Source organism: Oculina patagonica, chromosome 2 (assembly GCF_052425735.1).
Source record: "Oculina patagonica isolate OP01 chromosome 2, crgOcupat, whole genome shotgun sequence".
Classification (NCBI taxonomy): domain Eukaryota; kingdom Metazoa; phylum Cnidaria; class Anthozoa; order Scleractinia; family Oculinidae; genus Oculina; species Oculina patagonica.
In genome coordinates, this window is record NC_135759.1 from 13720581 (window position 1) to 13741521 (window position 20941).

Here is a 20941-nt window from a genome sequence, read left to right on the forward strand (position 1 = left end):
TTTCTCGGTATACACACGAGCCTTTAAGCGAGTGTGTATACCAAGAAAATACAAGTGACAAGTGGGATATTCCATAGTATACCACGAGAAAGTGTTGTGTAACTATTTTATACCATGCCATAGAATATACGCTTACTAAATTCAGTTAGCTTAAATTTCGTCGAGAATACAATCGCAGCGCACGATGGGAAGGTTGGGTTGAATTAATAACTTGAATACCGTCGAATATACAACGGCTTTCCTGTATTCTGATTGGCTATATTTTCTATAGCATTGTATAAATTGCTGTACGTACGTAGTGGTGAAACTGATTTACTTTTTAGATAAAAGTCGTAAAAATGAATCTCAAAATAGCCTGCACAAACTACTTTTTTGTAATGTTTTCTCTCTTTGTCAGTAATCTTAACAGTAACGACCAACAAGCAAGTTGTTCAACAAACTAATTAATGAATCCAAACAAAAAATAAATTTCTGGAGTGACAAAACAGATTGTTCACCAGACAGTACAGGGGCGTAGCCAGCTTTTTAAAGATTTTTGGGCCGGGCAACCCGCTTTTTAAGGAGTGGGGGGGGGGGGGGGGGCCCGGGGGGAAGGTTTTGGGAAACTCAAAACACCAAAATATTAACAAAAAAATTCAATTTCCCTTTATAAAAAAAACCCAACGTTGGGGCAGTATGTTTCATGTCTAACGTTTTTATGCTCAGCGGGACCTTTGTCCTGCTGCACTATTCTATATTTTTCACAATTAGATCTTGGTCAATCTCTTTCGCAGTGACAATGATGCGCAATGTTTGAACCCTGCGAGTAAATAAAATCAGTATGATCTATCACTGACTTAGCAGCTCGTCAACCCTTGAACAGCAGCTGGCATTGTTTATCAGTTTACAAACAGCTGAAGTGACAGTTTGTAGTTGTTTGAAATGAAAGTTACAACCATAAACAATTCTTCCGTTTTTCTTGTCATGTTGAACTGAGAGATTAAATAAAGATTTTTATGCACGTTGGTAAGTCAGAATTGCATGTTATCCGTAGCTAGACTAGTCTAGTTTACTCATACTTTCGAATAACAATAAATACCACATACGACAAAAGCAAAAGTTGTGACTCATACACACAGCGTCCGTTAGGTAGTTTTATTTGCACCAGCCAAGATGCACCGGCCGGTAAGATTCATTTAAAGGCCGTTTAGAAACTCGAAGATACAGTAAAGATATGTGTGTTATTGAAAATCACTCTTTTATCCAGCCATTGAAATCAAACCACTAGCTGGGCTAACTTCAAATTTCTTGTCAGTATGTGGTATTGTTTGTATTTCAGACATAAACGTTTGTTTGAACAACTCACTACATGAGTGAGCCTGATGCCTGAGAAAATTAAAAACATTTAAGACTGAAATGATTCGAATAGCTGCACAAAGAACAAAGCCACTGCACGAGGCTATGTGGAACTACTTTTAGTTATAGCTACCTACACGGTGAGGTCATAACCAAAGATGATGTTGGTATATGTCAGTTATATATACGACCATTTCATTTGTTCCTGTCTCATCAGTTTTAATCTATTTTACTTATTCTACCAGTGATAAAACAAATCTCTAACTCGCTTCCTTAACCACTGCCCAGGCGGTCAGCCTGTAAGTAGCAATCTACCTTGAAGCAGTAATCGTTTCTCTCGCTTATCAAAAGAAACACCCTCAGGGTTACATTTAGTAAATTCAATTAAATCCAAAAAACCGCTGCATGTGGCATATATGGCATGTAAATTCTTTACAAACTAGCTGAATAAAAGCCTTCAACTTAGCGATACTTAACTGGGGCCGGAATTCTATTGTAAATGAACGAGAGACAGGCAAGGTGATCGTAGTAACAACAACCATGAGAATTGTTATTTCTCGCCGCAACTGCTTATAAATCTGATATCACCACTAAAACGTAAGGTAAGTTACTTTTATCACTGAGAGAATCACTAAATGTCTTGTTTGAAAACTGTTTATCGAATTGCATGCACCGACAGTCCGGCAGTGAAAGAAAACTGAATCAATTAATATGTAACTATATGTTTGATGCGAGCAAGATTACTCCGGCCAGCAACACAAAATGTCAACTGAGAAAGCACGTTTGAAGGAAAATACCACTGATTACGTGATGTTAAACTAACTTTTTTGGAGAAAAAATTCAAAATTCTTGATCGCAGTTGTAAATCGAAAAGTACCTTTAGTTGCATTGCAATAAACTCAAGCTTGTTCTCTTTAGTCAAATACTGCCAGTTTTATTTACGAACGCACTCGACTTTATTTGAGCAGTTCTGTGGAACGATTCACTACAAGTTCGTCAGTCTTCACCATATGTTACGAAACAGCTAGAAAACAAACAACGGCCACATGGGCCACAGCACATCAAAAACTCTGTCTCTTTTGTACAAACAATATTGAAATAGTTTTCTGTTTACTTTCACAGAGCCAAAAATATATTATACTAATGTCCATTCAACAGCAATTTTCTACAAGAAACAAGCTATCAAATTCCATTTATTTTGCGAGCTGAAGATGCATATTGTCAAACAGTTTGTGCCTATAACAAAGGTAGTTGAGCGAACAGACTTTGAACGTCGATCTTGTGTGATGTTGTAGGATGTCTGATGTTCCTCCGCTGAGCGAACTAAATAAGCATAACTGAACAACGGTGTATTTTTTGGCAATAGATCTGAGATATTTTAATGTCATAGCTAACTTTGCTGTTTCATGTGGTTCAGGTCTGCAGTTTAAAGCTGAGCCGCAAGACTAAAATCGTGCTTTAACAGAACAGTCTTTTTTATTTCATTAAAAACTCTTAAAACTCTGTTTTGGTGGCCAAGTTTCACGGTCTATAAAATGTTCATCGAGCTTACCCTCTGACGACTTTAGATCTGATACGTTTTGCAGTCAGGGATAAAGAATATTCAGTATTGTACTGTAGCTAGAATTTTAAGACGGAACCATTTTAGGTTTTTCTTCCCCGTTGTTTGGATTCTATAATTTGAATAGCGTTCCGCTTATTCCATTTCCTTATTATAGTTGTTTCACCTTCTGACATTTCATATAAAGGTAATTTAAATGTGTATGCAATGCACGTTAGAGGTATACCAATATTGAGACGGTGACTGATGACTTTTTCAACTTCAAGTTCACATCCCTGACTGCAGATTGTCCAAACTAATAAATAGATCGGAACAGACGCTTAGTTTACAGTTATGAGTCTTATTGCAGAGCAACCCCTCTGTATCATCGGAGAAAGCCTGGGCTCTAGCTAGCTAGCTGTGGTAGCCGTATTTCGATCAACGCACCATTCTGAATTTTGTCGTACTACTCGACACTACGCATGAAATGTTGGACGAAGGCAAAATTAAACTGTTCATGATGTATATGAGCTACAGACAGGTACAGATGAGAGAAAATTAAAAATGATACAAGAGGGCTAGTCACAACTAGTTATAGTACGTGCAAAACTCGAGGGAAGCTGCCCCGCTGAGTAATTAACAGCACTGAACAACCACTGCTGGAAGTTACATAACCTAGTCACGTGCTGTGCTCATTTTATTGAAGCCTACCGTGGTCAACAACACGTTTTATCAGCATGTCACATGACATGACTTCTGGCTTTTTAGCAAACCGCGTTTATCGTACTGATTTAACGTGTGGAAATGCAGCATTTGTTATCGGATTAGAGTCAGTAAGAATCGGACTCGCATAGAAAAATAGGTGATTTTTGTTTTTAATAGAAAAATGATTAACTATAATTAGCTCAGAAAAAAATTGTCTGTACGCCCGTCTTGGAACTGCTGTGCAAAAGGACCATACCATATTTGGGCATTGCGGAAAACTGTGGAGTTGATTGAAGTTAATCTTTAACTTTTTCATTTGCATACAATGATACGCGTCCAATTTCTCCTAAATGTATAAATACAAAGTCAAGCATGAAGCTTATGAGAATAAAGAAGCTAATCACGTCAGGGAAATTGTTTATCAATTTCTCCCTACAAGCACTTCAAGAATTGAGTATGGTTCGGTTGGGAGAATCTGCATTTTGACAATGGACCAGACATCAGTAAGCATCATCAGAGGAAGCAAAAAATGCTGCCGTGCTCGGCTGTGAATTTAAACAGAACGACTGCTAAAGATAACATGTTGCACGTTGATCATTGCACGTCAGCTGAATTTGTTCCAAATCGCTGCTCGGTTTAATTGCTCTTTTAATTGCCCTTTGTATATGCGGCCATATCAATGACTAGCGTGTATTGACGTGAACAATAAGTTTTTTTTAGCAAAAATATAAAAACATAGTCTTCGAAAAAGGAAAGGTAGTTTGTGACAGAACTGTAGAAACAAGTATCTACTTCATCTTGATCAAAGCGCAATGCTTATAAAAACTTTACATTTGGTTATCTAGAGTTTACAATTAATTATAAGTCCAACGGCAAATAATTACACCATAGCGATTTCATTAATTAATCGTCTTACAGTTAAGGACAAGAATAATAGAAGATGATGAAAATAACATGTCGGATGCGTTTGTTAACCGCAAATTAACTGGTACGTGATATTTACGTTGAGCCTCAATTTCAGTGCAAACAAAGAAATTACAGCTCCTCTTAGCCTGATTGGTTTCTGTTAATTTGTTTACTGCGATCGAGGAGAGTGTAGAGATAAGTAAAGATATATTTAGTCGGAAAAGACCTTCATCCGTATTAGTATTAGAATAATATCCAGCGCACCAGTGACAATTTAAGTACTCTTCACGTTACAAGAAGAACGACGACTTATTTTGTACATCTTATGCATGGTGAGTAGAAGGAACTTCTATTTTGTACGTAAAGCCTCGTTGGTACCGCGAGAAAATATATATCAATAATATGTTGAATGCTCACGATCAATATTTATTGCTTAACAATAATGATTAAGATAATTTTGTTTAACGGATTTAAGTTTACGTGGTTTAGAACCCTTTATCATTTTAAGCAGGTTTATCTTTGATATTAATATTAGATGACTTATAATTTATATTAAATGATATAAGTATCAAACAATGCTGAATTGAAGAATTAAGTTCAAGCTCAGCTGCTAATACGAAGTCCCTTGCACTTTACTCGTGCAAGTTTGAAGAAATAACATCACAAAGGTTTTCTCTTGCAATGGACAGCTTTACACTACAGATCTCAGTCACTCATCCTTTGAATGCCTGCGTGGCACAGAAGACCTCAATTTAAATCGGCCTAAATCTCTTTTATTACCGAGTTATTGGAATGCTTTTCATTCACACGCAGTCAGCTAACCAGCATTCATCCTGTACAGTTCTGACTTCCGCTGAACAATATAAGAAACCAGGAAGTACTTACAGAAAGCGCGATCGAAGACTCTTTTTTCTTGGGGGGTATCACAAATTGAATAATAAAATAAATTTCACGGCGCTTTTATTATATATTGAACGCTAATTTTGTTCCTGAAAACCAAATTCCGACTGTAAATTAGTATTTTTCCAAGAGCTTTAGACGGATTATTCACTGATGCGGAAGAAATGACGCAGATTCCAGTTTACAGAGATATCAAAGCTACAGCGGAACAGCTATAGAACAGATGAACTTTATTAGTTTTCAGAGTATTTTTACCCAACCACTTATTTATGACAGCACAGAAGGGAACGAGGAGAAAAAAATTCTATAAATCTATCTTTATCTCTCGACCCTAGGGAAGTTTCTTTTTAAATGTAATTGACACCGAGTTTTACAATTGTCTAATTCTAGGGCTCAGCTTTTTAAGGCACTGAATCAGAAGGCTCGCTTCAACTTCAGTTAATATCATCATCATCATCATCATCATCATCATCATCATCATCATCATCATCGTCATCATCATCATCATCATCATCATCATCATCATCATCATCGTCATCATCACTATTTCCTTATCCCTTATGCGGCCTTTTTTGATACACTGATCCAAAGGTTTTCCTATCCACGTGCCATTTACTCACATTTACAATGCAGTTCAGCAATAAAAAAGTCTTGATATAAATTTCTCACAGTTAGTGTGAATCCCGATGTAGCAGAAAAAACGAAATTCATTAGGAGTGTCTATATTCTTCAGTCATTGGCCTTTAAATTTTTGTTCTGTGGTAAAAACTTAAGAAGTAAGGTGTAGACCAGAGTTTATAGTAACTGAATACTCTATTTCGACAAGAGTAAGCCGAAGTTATTCTTTGAGTAAAGGAACTCAGAGTCCCCACGTTTTGCATTGCTTTACACCTATGTAGTTCGAATGTACTTCTAAGTTAATTTGGCAGTTAATATAAGCACCGAGTAATTGAACTTAATTACTTTCCTGAAAGGCTTTGAGGCCTGATAAGTAAATAACTGCAATGCAGCTTCAAATAAAATTAGTCAATTTGCATTATCGTGAATAGATAGGGCCTTGGCGTATACTGATTGCAATTACATATGATACACCACATAGCAGCTTCGTGACAACTTAATATCAAGTGAAACTCAAGTTAAACATTGAGCAACGGATTGTAGCAAAGCTTTTTTACATTGATCACAGTCGTGCCGAGCCGGAACACTCGTCAGCGTAATCAAAAAACAGCCTATTCCGACTTAAAATTCTTAAAACAAAATTGTATGGTCACATTTCTCAATTGATGTCTTACAAGCATGTGCATGAAAAATGTTTACTTGATATCAGTGGTGCTCATAACAATGTGGTTATGTTGCTATGGAAACCTTCAAACATACATGCTGCTATACTGGCGCAATTTGTCGGTCTGTTCGTGCATACAAGCTCGTGCTATTGGTCACGGCCTTCTGACGTCAATTCAGCTCTTAAAAGCCTAAATGATGCTATTTCAATTGACAACTCTAAAGTTTCATCTTCTCAGTCTTATTAATAACTTAAGTTAAGCAATTTAATTTGATTTAGATGAACAGTACTTAATTGTGCTATAAATGAGAAAGCTCATATATAATTGAGTCCTGAGTGGCGAAGAAATTCGGAGATCTTACAGCTCAAATCTTGACTTGTATTTCTTTTAAATGGAATGCCGCCCACCTATTTTGCCATTAGCTGAATGTCTTTGAATAACTCCGTTTCTAAGCCAAGCGTGAAGTGTGTTACATAAATATGTAGTCAGGCTCAGTTTTATGATTGTTGTGGCTAGCAATTATGGTTATAAAGAGGAATAAACATATATATCCGGACTCACGCCAGGGTAGGTATGATAATTGGAGTAGAAGAATAAAACCATTCTTTCAAAAGTGAAATTGAAATAAATGTGTTAGTTGCACAACTTATCAGTCGGTCAGCTGAGCTCCAAGGCGAGCTGTTCACGAGAAAGAACCCGAGAGACCAGGTGAAAAACAGGTTTTTAGAATCCAGCTGTATGAATCTTTTTCATCTTAAGTTTTTGTGTAAAAGCTGTAAAGCATCCAGTTTAATTTTTTTGCAATCACAATGTTCTGAAACAGCTCCAACTAAGGAACTAAAGGTATCCCTTTTCAGTACTAGATAAATAGAGCCAACCAATGCAAATAATCCGTCCAAAGTTAACAGATAGAATTGATAAATTTTCATAAGCAGTGTTTGCAGGGTTTACCGTAGTTACAGGTGTATGTCTCATTTTTTTAAGTGGGAAAGTAATACCTAAGAAGGGAATTCAACCATGGACATTTCTTAGTATTTTTTTTTCCAGGCTACGGCGCTGCATGCGTGAGACTCATTCTATAGTTCATTACGTTCCTCCAGTTTTACGTGTCAACAAGCTGAAAATGTCTAAAAATCTATATTTTAATTGAAAGCAAATATAAACATGTTAGTTTTAAGTGTATAGTATAGTGAGTTTAAATGAGGGACTTCTGTATGTCTTTATTAATTTTGCCGCTGGACGAAATTCTAGAAAAATATAGAATTTGATGTGTCTAAAACTCAGTGTCTGGGGGAATGAAATTAAGTCACTGCCAGTGTCTGCATTTTTTGTGTCAAAAAATTGAGCCGGCCAACAAATGACAAAACTTAGTTGAAAAAAAGAGTTGTAAACCTTCATCAGACGGTAAAGTTCATACCGAAATGTAACTCATTTGTCGTTATCATATATACATTTTGACATAATGCACTTATACTCGGAGCATCTTTCATTGTCTTAAAGTGTCTACGTGATAGATTGTTACAATGGACTCTGCGTGTGCTCAAACTAATTTGATAACCAATTTTTGTTCTTTAATTCTTCTATTTGCCGATGAAATTGTCCGAAATAACTAGATCTTCAGTTAAAAGCGTATACAAACATTAAGTTTACGAGCTTTGCTTAGAAAAAATTGTTTTTCGGTTATTTTGCCGTTAGACAAAGTCTATGATTAGTAAAAAGAAAGAATTTGCATGATTTGTCTACGTGAGACAATGAAAGACATATTAATTGTCTTTCAAAAACTCTTTAAGTTTATTTGCATTTTTGTTCTTAAATTCTCACAATATTAAGAATGGAATCGCGTTTCTCCGAGCTCTACGGAAGTTTATTAGTGATGCAACTACGTGCCAAATTGTATTGCCAAAAAGGGACTATCCATACAGGTTATTTTTTTTAGTTTCAAACGACAGAAATTAATCAGTCCAAAATAAACCTGGAATTTAGATGCTGAATTCGGCAACTACATGTGTGGGTTAAGGTAATTTGAAAAGTTCTTGTACCTTTCAAAAAAGAGCCCCAGGTCTTTAATATTCTTTGATATTTTGATTGTCAGTAAAATATGCACGTTTTTTAACCGTTCAAGCAACAAGACATGTCTGTTCAAGCAGTGAGACACAAAACAATACAGAAATGACGTCATTGCGTAGTAACGAATCCGTGCAACGGCAGGTCCGGTTGGAGTGCAAACTGATTGTTTCTCGGTAGTGAAGCACTGTTTCATTTTTTGCCATTATAATTCAATTCCGCTGCGAAATAATAACTCTTAGTATTCACTTGTTATTATAATAAGTCAAATCCGGACTACATGCATAAAAAAAGAAGACTAGCTGCGGTTTGTGTCACATAATAACGAGTGTTCATTGGAAAAAGGCAAAGTGTAACAATATCGTCGTAAGTAAAAAGAACAAAAGGAAATTTTTCTAATTGGCTTTAAAAGCTTTTCTTAGATAAGTCTATCCCACAAAATGCAAATGCTCTTTGATGGGAGAATTTAGTGGTATCAGCACTACCGACTGTAAGCTTCAAACACTGGACAATTAAGTAACTCAAACACACAACTTGCTTGAATTGGTGAGTAAAGACCCTCTTGATAACAACTAAATATAATTTATATGGAAATCTAACGGAAAATTATATTTTTTTAATTTGATATTCAGCCAGACGACTGTATAACTAGCGATGAAAATTTAAAATGTAATTTCAAACTACTGCAAAGAAAAGTGTTTCAATTTTCACGTCGCAACTTGGACGCAGATTCAAGAACCAAATACTAAAATAAACAGCAATAGCGAAACAAATTGACCCATGAAGGCATTGCTACTTAAAACTTTCTGACTTCTACTTAAGGAATTGCAACTTTTTTCAGCCAAACTATCGATCAATTTTTAAATTTTTCTAAAGAAAACAAAACTAGGATGAATTGATTAATGCTTGGTATAAATTCGACTACGTGACCTGTTTGATTTTATGTTTATTCTTTTGATTTTCAAAGGCTCTTTCTGTAGTGTTCTATACTTTTTTGTTTGCAAACAATTCAAGCCACTCGCATGCATGGTTACTATTGCGTGGAAAATTCTCTAAATTACCATAGAGGCACACTATTCTTCAAATAAAGAACTCGTGGTTAGATCTTCTGGTGAGATTAGAAATGGTTACAGGATGTTACGTGTTTCCCTAATTTTTATCTTATTGTTATAATTTCAAGTAGAAAAAACTTCCGTTTTGAGTTCAACCCAGATTGCGAAACCAGGTGATATCTTTGGTAAATGTATTTCTTGCGTTTTTGGTACAGCGTTCATTTAGCAAAAGGTGAGTCAGCAGTATATTGCTGTTTGATGCGGTTTATAAGTAATTTGCCACACGCGGACACTGAAAAGATATTACACAGCGAAACAGTCATTACAAACAATCATGGTTGAATGCGGCCAATATCACTGCTTGTCATCTTTTGGACCAAAAGACTGAAAAGAAAATTCTCGAATCATTTGAAATATTCTACATGCTTTGTGAAAAAAAGAAAGAAAAAACTTTTAAATCCCAAACGATCAGTTTTCTGTTCATTATTTCCTTATTTTTGTGTTCTATGTTCTATACAGCTGAGATTCTTATACAGGGCTGATAAAACAAACAGTAACTAAACCAATGAGTAATGATTTCAAAAAATGTGAAAAGAACAAGAGAAGATTTACTGAAAATAACAAAGCAATATAAACATTCTACCAATCTTTTATAGTTTTCCTATATTGTATACCTTTGTTATAGTTTATCTTTTTAAAACAATTTCAACATCTTTTACTTTTGCCTTATATGGTCTTATGATCAAAATTTGCTCTGAATTACTGAAAACCTCGCGCGTGTGGTCTTCATTTACTGAGATATTGAACTCTTTTGGACCCTCTGGCTCACTCAAACGGAAATGGCCGGTTCACCACACGTGTTTTGTTTTGCTTAGCAGAAATTATATATGTTCTTACCGCATGAATTCAAGTTGGGGAGTATGCCTCCTTAAACATAAACTTCGCCAGTGTATTATTTTTCTCTAAGTTTGGTGATTCGACTAAAAAATATCAAAGTTATTATAAATATTGAGTCTAATATGGAATTCATATATATATGGTTCCATGCATGAAGGACATATTAAAAGTTATAACAACTTGAAAGCTGTTTGCCTTACACGACAAAGGTCCGTAAAACAAGTTTAGTTTGCAACACAAACACTATATTTGCTGAGCCATCAGTAAGTTTTAGGAGCTCGAAAGGTATCATAACAATATATCATGATCATAATTGGCAAAAAGGTTCAAAGGTCCAAAGGGGTTGTGGTTTTTTGATATAGAAATATTATCAGTGCTACTTGCTGAGTCAGGAAAGTATGAATCAGCAAGAAACACCATAACAGAAAGTCTAAGACATCGATTGGTCCTCTAAAGACAAACGAGGAGTCGTCTAGAGCGGAAAACCACATTCGATTTGACCGTCACCATATGAATTTTCCACTGGCTAATGATGATTAATAGCTCATTTCACGTATACAGTCGAAGAAAGCCATTCTTCAATCTCGTGTTCAGACAATTCCTTATCATCTATGTCTGAGTTTGAGTCTTTTGTGGTTTCGGAGGGTTGTGGTGTCGTGCGTGGGGTTTGAGCTACTCTGTTCTTGCGTTTGGAAACCTTTTTTTTTTACATGAAGCACTCTGTGATGTTCATCTGTTAGCCGTTTCGTGTTCATTCAAGCCATTTTGCACTGATTGCATTTTTCTTGCCTTTCAAAATAAAATACGCGCGTATACGCTATAGTTCTTAATTTACAAACCTCAATCCGCCGGCCAATATCAAAGCCACAAATGCAAAGTGATATACTGCATGTTTCGGTTTTAAGATACAACAAATACCATTCTTTGTGAGTAGTGAATTGGAAACAATACTAAAGACAAGCTCGCGTGCTTATACGAGTGGCTTCAATGGCCAGAACACCAATGAAATTGTCATAGAAGCCGAACAAATTAACTTGCATAAGGCAGCAAATGACTTCTTGATTGTTATTGTGTGTTCCTTCAGCGTCTTAACAAAGTACTCCAATCTGATGATTTTCAGGATTCTCATCACCTGTCAACGTAACATTTTATAAGGAGAAATTTGATGTTCATCAGGCTTTAGCCAATCACAGGTTTGAAGCAATCAAAGTCAATTTCAGTTTCATTATTTCGTTCACTACAAGGCGAGGGTCACGAATGCTTCAAGAACCATAATTTTCTCTTGAGTTCCAGTACAGACTATTTACGGTGTTCTAGCTTAATTAAACCGCGGATTGTATCCAGTCAGTTTTGCGTAGTTTTATTCTGGCAGTTCATTATTTTTTAACAATTTAAGGAATAAACGCGAAGCCCGATTTGCATGAGATCCATAGATCACTTCGACGAAAAAAGAATTTTTTTTCCCAGAGAAAGTACCTTTAGTAAGTTTTTTCACTGCAGACCTTGTAAATGAACTCAGCAAAAAGGAAAAACAAACTGATTGGCTCCCCAAACCTGTTGTTTTCTTTTACAGTCTTGGAATATCAGTAAAACAAGCACGTTTTTTTCGCCCTCACGACAAAAAGAGATAATTGTTTAGGCAGTGAACTCACAATATAGCACGTAAGTGACGTCAGTTGATTGATCGAGGAACTTGTACGAATTCGTCAGTTCCAGTTTCAACGCAAACTAATTGATTCTCGCTGTATAAACTGTATTAATATTCAGTATTATAGTTGAATCCTGTTGGAAAACGTTCGAATAATTTAGCTAATTTAGCTGATAAATAAGAAAAATCCGGACTTGATTTCACTTGGTTTACGTCATAAGATCTCGAGTGCAGCGTACAGGGGCAAAGTGCAACCGCAATATCATCGTGAGAAAAATGAACAAAAGGCAATTAAAGGATTAGCTTTGAAAGCTTTCATAAGCTTAATTCATTAGCTATATCCACAAGGAATGAAAACATTGTTGTTATGCTGAATCCGGTCAAATGTGCTCTGACCGAATGAATTGAAGATTGGTTTTCATCCGCTCCACGACATCTCTTTTGGACAAACCTCTGCGGAAAACACAACTTATTTGGTGGGTACTGAATACTTTATTGCCGGTTTTAATATATTAGTGGGACTCTGAACTCAAATATAGTAGACAAACGAACCATTAAACTACCAAAGATTTAAGGTGAGCAAAATAGTTCAAGGTAGGCAAAATACTAGACGCAGGTTTAATGATTTTTTTTATTCAGTTATGTTGAAAGGTCGTTCGTTTAGTCTGTACCAGTTTACTGACAAAAAAACAAAAGCTCCTGCACCGACTGCCTTCCAACATGCACTCCGACTCGATCTCTATGTTTTATCTTGTTTTTACAACGAAATAAATGCCTTAAAAATGCTTGGTTACAGGGCCCGATGCGTATTACTCGCTGGCCTTAATATGTGCAGAAACTTAAAGAGGATTTGAACTAAAAATCATCTATTTGTTCTAGCAAACAAAAACCAATATGTCGGAATTGTTTCTTTGTTGTCATTATGTTCGATTGAACCTTTTTGATTTCTCGATTCATTCTTATGTACTTCATACATCACCCTGAAATATTAACTTTGTAGCGTAATCTGCAGTCAATCTATATAGGAACTATACATTCTTCACTGAACGATGAATTCGTTATAAGATTGATATGAGAAATGGATGTTTAGTGTTTTAAGGCTTTATTTTGTGTAATTAATCAAGAAAAGCTTCCAAAAAAATTAATTTTGGATAAGAAAATGCCCTTTGTGGATGAAAATTTGTTTATTTTTTCAAATTTGCTGTTCTTTTAAAAAAATAACTCTACTTACTCGGGTTGCTGTTTAGAATTTGGTTATACATGCAAACAAAAGCAGAAACCAAAGAATCGAGGCATAACGGACCCAATATCAGAGCTGCTTGTCATTATACAATTCATTTGAATTATAAGAAAAGAAAATGCCTGAATCATTGAAGGAATTTGACACATTTTGGAAAAATAAAAAAATGTCACGCAAAGGATTGTTGCAATTCTGAGTTTTTCCAGTTTATCATTCTTCTCCAGTTTTGCGGTTTCCTTGTTAATTTTGCTATTTGTTGTTGGATGATAAAGCAAACAAATAATCATGGAAACGATAAAAAGTAAATCGTATATTTTTGTTTTCTCAACAAAATGGACGAATTGTTGGGGTCTCGACTTCAAACGTTTTAACTTAAAAGTTTCTCTTTTTTCTTTTTTCTGCTGCGTCATGGTTTAAGCCCGCTCTTCAGTTTCTAGTAAAAGGAAAGATGCATTTATTAGCGACAAAAACCACCAACTAATTATTTGTAATTAGAAGGCTGTTTGACCTTGGATTCACGGCATCAATATCGACCTTCGTCGCTTCTGATTTGACTAATGGCGCAATTAAGAAAACCAGCTAATTATGTATTCGTCAATGCTGAAACCATAACTACGAGATCTTGCCCCGAGTTTTTCATTGTGGCTGTTTAGTGAATATAGCAACCGTGGCATGACAAGGACGTTTTAGGTTAGTAATGGTAATTTGCGCCCGGTTTTTACAACTCCAGTTTTCCTTTGAAAGAATCTTGCGGTTCTTCGGGGGTAGTGATTATAGAAACGTTCATGTCCGGTATGGCGTGCCGTATAGACTGATTATCACTGAACATTTTTCTTGCAAGCATAAAAACATGTAAAAGCGTCGAGAGTCTAAAAAAATCGAGAAGTCTGTTTGTTCGTAGCTAAGTTACGGGGTCTTGTTTACCCCCGCCCTTCGACTATTTTAGTTTGAAACACTAAAGTTATTCGCTCAGCCGTGCACTTAATTGATGTTAGAAGATTGAGAGATACAGTTGCATTATCGTAATTGGGAAAAGGTCCCAAAAGGTTGCGGTGAATGTCGATAATTGTTGTATTGATATCGGTAAAAGACCTCTTTAAGTATGAGTCAGCAAGAAATGCCACAACACACCGCTGTTACCAAAACAGTTTTAAAGCGATCATATAAACTTCTTAAAGCGCGTTTCACATTTTTACACGCGCTTCTAAAAAATGTAAATTGTGCAAATAACAGAAAATTATCGTATTACGCTTAAAATAACAAAAAAAACGTCCAAAAATATAACTGCATACGTAAGTCGGGGATAAGGGAAGCTATTGTGAGCTACTGGAAAAGATAAAGATCTCACTGCGTTCTTTTGATTGTTTAGTAAAGCATTCAATGATCTATAACAACCTAGAATTAATACGTCTAGAGCGGAAAACCACACTATTTATTTAAATAAAATTTATTCATTCCCGTCGCCGGTACTTTGACTACAAGCTAATGATGATTAATGGCTTCACAGTTGGCAGACTCATTCTTTAATCTAGAGACGAATTCTCCAAGTTTACATCCAAGTTTAACTTTTATTTTGCCCTTTTTAAATAATTCTGTTTTTTGATTAAGTGAGAAGTTTGCGTGCTGATTTATCTCAACTAGACTTATATTCGGAACTTTTCAGTCACGTGACGTTAACTGTGACGTGCTTTTGTCTGAGTTTCGTGCAAAGTCCTGGCTATTTTGACTCAGATTGTATTTGTTTTCTAGCCTTTACCAACGCTATACCATTATTTTCAGTCGCAAATCCGGCTTAATGTCGCTCGTCAATATAAAAGATGCAACATGTACAAAAGATAAGTCGTTTTATTGACGTGATGACAAATATCAGTAATTAGAGGGTTTTTAGAATTTTGACAACTTAGAACTGGCGGCAAAAATGCCATACAATCTTTTGTAACTACTTAGTTGGAGCTAGTGAAACTAGGCTTGCTTTCACGGCCTGATCAGTGCCTTCAGCTAAAAATACTGCTACCTAAGAAAGCATAAAATTGCTGTAGACGCGAGAAGCGTGGCTTGGATGTATTTAGCACCTTGTTAAGGTTCGCTTGCGTCATCAGCAGTGAGTCGCTACACAAATATTGACTGTTCCAGATGTTTGATATTGATTTCGTCTTCAGCTCTTTGTTTATTTTTTTATTGATGGATATTAATTGATTTCAATACATTAGATAATAGACTGAGCACAACCCTGTCGCAAACACAGAACTAGCATCCGAGTATCCGGCTCTCGAAAATTTATTGTGCTCAGCAGCTAGCCGCAGTTCTCGCAAGGTTGTTAAGTTACTGGGTTCCTGAATTGTCTAGTTTAATTTCAAGTATCTTTAAAGTTTCTCACTATTTTTACTCGCTTGTTGATTTAGAACTCTTGGAATGTAGCTTGGAATTTGGTGAAGGCAGACTGTTGTGCTAGCCGAACTAATATATTCAGAGTAGGTGTTTAATAAGCTGTTCGCTTGAATGATTGTTCTGACCTGATGCCAAACCATCTAGAGCCAATTAATCATCGTGTTAGTATAACACCAGACAATTAGCCGGAAAGAGCACAAACTTGTACAACTTGTGGGCGACACTGAGACTGTTTGCACAGGTAAACTAGAAAAAATAAGGTTTTTAGTTAACCAAATTTATATTTCTGGCGAGGGATACGTTTGTTTATGTGAACTGTACCAGTAATTAGTCCCCTAGAGGCCTTCTAACAATGCCTCACTATTCTGTGTTAATCTTTGCAGCTTTCAAGATCTTCTAAGCAGATTCCAAGAGCATTGTCTCTCAATCAAGATACGGCGTACACCATTAAAACTTGCATAACATCGTAACCGAGGACAATTCTCACCAATTGGAATTCTTGGTTTTACGACGGAAGGAAACTGACTTTGTCCTCATGAAGCCTGATTTCATGGATGAGTATCAGCGGCCGCCGGTGTTCGGCGTAGCCAACCAACCGCTTTCGTACACGGCGCTTCAAGGCAGTCTTTTGAAAGCTTCAAGTATGAAGGATTTACGCGATAGAACGCTAATTACACAAACTCAACCGAGGAACGGACGAGTTCCATCGCCTTTTAGAAAGTTTTCTGAGACTTTCAAAAGAAGAGGGTTCGCTAAGTCGAGTGTGACCACCATGAAACAGAGAAATGGCAGCATTTCTAGTGATAGCGGCGAAGGCTCCCTTTCTGATGCACAATCAACGACAAACGAGCCAGAGAAATGCGTTTTACGGAATTCTGAACAATCATGCCAAAGCCAAAGCAGAAAATACAGTGCTCAAGACATTCAGGAAAAGACTGTTGGCAAAAAACCACAACACTTAACCTTTCGCCAACCGCGAAGATTCAGTTCTCCAGCTACTTCTCCGACAAGAAAAACTTTTGGCGAGAGTTTCCCTGCTGCCACTGCGTTGCCATTGAAATCAAACTTAAAAGATCGTTCAAATCGTCGACGAGGTTTATCTTTACCCGATGCGTTAGTTGGAGGTGTTAATAGGATTACAACCCGCAATATCCGGGACTCAGGGGCGTTTGGTATCGGCTGTTTAGAAGAGGATGAGGAGGAAGGTCAATACGGGAATGATGTACGCAAATGTTTAGATTTGACACGACCACTATCAAAACATGCCAAGTCTTCCGTTTTGCTCATTTCTGACCAGAACAGCAACGAGCTCGAGTTCATAGAATTGAACAAACTTCTCGACAAAGAAACACTCCAAGCATCAGCTGCTATTCCCGACGAAGAAGGAATGACAATTCTTCACCGCGCTGTTCAAAATGGTTTCCTTAACCTGACTAAGTTTCTTGTGAACAGTGGCGTCTCGACCGAGATGACGGATTTACAGGGCAGGACTGCGCTTTGCTTGGCGCTAGAAAGAGGAAACTATGATTGTGCCGAGCTGTTGTTGAGGCTCGGAGCAAACGTTAACTTTGCCATGAAGGGTGGCAAAACAATTTTGCATCAAATGGCCCAAGAAGGGGACTATAAAGCGGTCCAGTTGTTGGTGAAACATGGCGCGGATTTAAACATGGAGGACGACAAAGGATGGCCCGCTCTACACTATGCCTTGAAAAGGAAGGACCTTAAGTGTGCAGCGCTACTTATGACTTCTGGAGTAAACATTCATCGTTACACAGAGAAAAGAATACAAGAATTTTCCATGTCTATGGAAATTGTGAACATTGGAAAAGTCAGATTGGACAATTCAAAAACAGTGGATCACGATTTGGAACCCGAAGTTACAATAATCTGACAAATATGCCTTATACTTACATGATACCGTGAACAAGTTTGGTGCTTCTAGTTCTTGTCTGTTTTTGGTTATCTACGACTGTTTTTATTCACTAAACTGTAAAATTTGTTTTCGATTGTAAGGTTTTGAAGAGTTTTCGTGACAAATTAAGCATTGCTTTACCGACTTGTTGTACAATATTGGTCATAGTGTGCCACATCACGGAGCACGACATGCTAATTTTTTATTTTAATCGTTTGAAGCTAAGAAAAAATTGGTGTTTCATCTATTCAAATATTTTAATCTTTTTAGAGCCTTTCGAGCTATTAAAAAACTTTCAACTATGATAATTTGATAGGGTTTTAAAGGAGAAGAGCTAGGGTTAAAAGAAGAAAAAATACGTGGCTTCACTAAGTTAAATCCATACAAGAAGGGGTTGCCACTGTTGTATTTATAGTGTGCGTGGCTATAGCTAATTAAATAGCAAATGTAGTTAATAGCAATGTACATTAAAGAGAAGAACATAGTACCTAAATTATTTACTGGTAAATAGCGCAAACGATGAGCGTATAATTAAATCTTAGCAAATTGTTTATTCAGAGCTCAATGGGCAAAATGTTAAAATAAACCGTGTTACTTCCCAGTTAGCTTCCGTTGTCAATGTTAATTTGCACACAATTTCTCCTCATGATCATTTCCTGTTTTCTCATAACCCGTATGCCTGAATGTGTATTTATTTTTTAAGAAGAAATAAGTCGCAGATCACTGTTTGGATTCGAGGGGTTTAGTTTAATTGGCTTTCGAGAACAACTGGCCTTGCCGCAATCATTAGTCAGCCGATACGCGATCAGAGGCACATTTTCCCAGTCAGAAAACTGATATCTTCAGCGAATACCGATCCTGCTAATTGCGCACATCCGTGGTTTTGTTTACGACATCACCCCTTATGCTTCATCCCTAAGCACGCACGAAATCTTTTTTAGTTGTCATCTTTGTTATTTTAGTATCAGTGAAGATATTTAAAGACGATACGCAAAAGGAAACACATTTGACTCATTCAATAAGCATTTTCATAATGCTATTATTTCGCACATTCGTTCTTTGGATCTACAGAACAAGCCTATATTTATCTATGAATCATGGCAACATTTTTCTTTTGGGAAAAGCTTATTTGGGAATAAATATCTTAAGTTTACCGATCCCTGTCCAATTATAACTCTCCAACAATACGAAATGAGCTTCTGCCAGTAAGAACGGTTGATCATCTTAAATGTTATATTAGAACTGATATAAAAACCGTTTTAAGGAAGGTCAGATCAGTTTCTTTCTTTAAGTCCTTGTAGCATGACTATTTGGTAGGGAAATTGTTTAAAATTTTCATGATTTTAAAGGTTGTCTTGCATTATTTCGAATCCATGGATACCGCACAAAATATCAAGCCTCAAAATTAATGATGTCTATCATACTTGAAATAGAAGCGGAAATACAAATGAATAGAATAGTGAAAGGAAAATCTAGTCTACGAATGGCGAAATGAGTGTAAAATTAAACATGGACTGTGTAAAGAATGATGTGTACGAAACAATTGGTTTTTGCCTCTGTTTCAAAACGAGGCCTGGTATGAAACCCTGCGTCAAAGGAAAATATGTTTGATTCGTGGCATGGAAATGAACATGTAAGGAATTCCATCATCATAAGAACGATTTTGTACTAAGTCTTCGCTTTTAAACAGTGACAAAAACACTCGAAAATGGTCAATTGCAACTTGAAAACTACTTCTATTTTGGGTGGCTATTTATACATTAAACAAACATATCTCATTAGATTTGTAGTGGTAGTATAGCTGAGTAGTTCCACTGACGAGTTGTGATGTTTTGTAACGATCGGACCTGTACACGGAGAGTTAAATGCAGAGAATGACTTAAAATATACAGCGACATCTGTACACACTTATTACGCAACTTACTTTTAGACCGTCAAAAAATGAAGAATATAGAAAGCCCGCGTTAACAGTTTCTTTCAAGGCACCTTAAAAACTTACAAATATCGCGTAGTATTGGTACTATATTCATGCGTTAATTATACTCTACTGAGAGAAGTTGGATAATAAGTGTTAAAATAGGTTGGGAAATAATATGTTTCCAAACACCCGGGCCAACTGTGTGTTTGGTCTCATAAGCTGCATTGATTACAAGTCTAATGATCCTCGCCGGCGTTTGACTAGGAAGAGTGTGGCCGGAACCATATCCATTATTAGCAAGTTAAGTTATTAATATAAGAGTGACCTCATCGATTACTTATGAAGGCATTGATGTTGGCCTTTAAGCATCTGCATATCTGGGCAAAGAAATGCTCAACTCGTGCAATTTTTTTAATGTTGCGAGCTTTTGTCTTTCATGGTGTACACCAAACCGTTCATCATGCGTGAAATGCTGTGACTGCTACTGCATATCTTTTACAATACTCCAAGTTCTTTTTCTCAGTCCGTGCTGGTTCTATCGTGTTCTTGACAGTTGATATTACAAGGAGGAGAGTTACTACCTTGAGGGCCTCAGTCATATCAGTTTCGTCGGAATGCATCGTGAGCTACTTTTATTTTGAGACATTAAACAATAGTTAAAAGTCAGGGGAGGTGATATAGAATTCGTATTCTAATGACTTTAATTTCAAGGGGATCACAATCAGGTTGAGCTAATATCGTGTCCCATTGCGAGTTGCCTACCTTCCTCGACTTCCTCCTCCTCCTTTCCCTAAAACAAAGAAAAACCGCTCACTACTGTCCACTTTTTGCCTTATTTTATTTCACGTTATTTTATGTTGTTGTGTTGATATTATGTTATGAACGTTACGTTACTTTGTGTTAGGTTAGGTACAGTTACGCTACGTCGGCGTTATAGTGTTGTTATGTTGTGCTCAACTGCGAGTTGTCTCATCTGCCCTCCTTATGACCTGATAATATTAGTGCGATTTTCGATTGAGTGTCGTACAACCAAACCAAAGTATCAACTCTACCCAATTGGGAAAAAGACAGAGAACTAATCTTCTCGCTAAAATCGCTAATAGATCCGGGAGGGGTGAGAGCGAGCCGGAGGGACCGAGAATGGCACGAGTGT

At 36.6% G+C, this 20941-nt stretch overlaps 1 protein-coding gene across 5 annotated transcripts; it reads left to right on the forward strand.

The window, feature by feature from the left end:
* Positions 1-1860: 1860 nt before the first annotated feature.
* Positions 1861-18475, forward strand: LOC144643061 (uncharacterized). 5 transcript variants are annotated; one of them, XM_078502201.1, is made up of 2 exons: positions 1861-1937; positions 16342-18475. In XM_078502201.1, exon 2 carries the CDS (start codon positions 16494-16496, stop codon positions 17847-17849), a length of 1356 nt encoding a protein of 451 aa, XP_078358327.1. In that variant the 5' UTR covers positions 1861-1937; positions 16342-16493; the 3' UTR covers positions 17850-18475. The 5 variants fall into 5 exon arrangements, with proteins under 5 accessions (XP_078358327.1, XP_078358328.1, XP_078358326.1 ...); XM_078502202.1 differs by lacking the exon at positions 1861-1937 and adding an exon at positions 4801-4818; XM_078502200.1 differs by lacking the exon at positions 1861-1937 and adding an exon at positions 9184-9279.
* The last annotated feature ends 2466 nt before the right edge of the window (positions 18476-20941 follow it).

Excerpts from the sequence above, each read along its gene's own strand:
- LOC144643061 (XM_078502201.1), top strand. The coding sequence starts at position 16,494 with ATGAAGCCTGATTTCATGGATGAGTATCAGCGGCCGCCGGTGTTCGGC.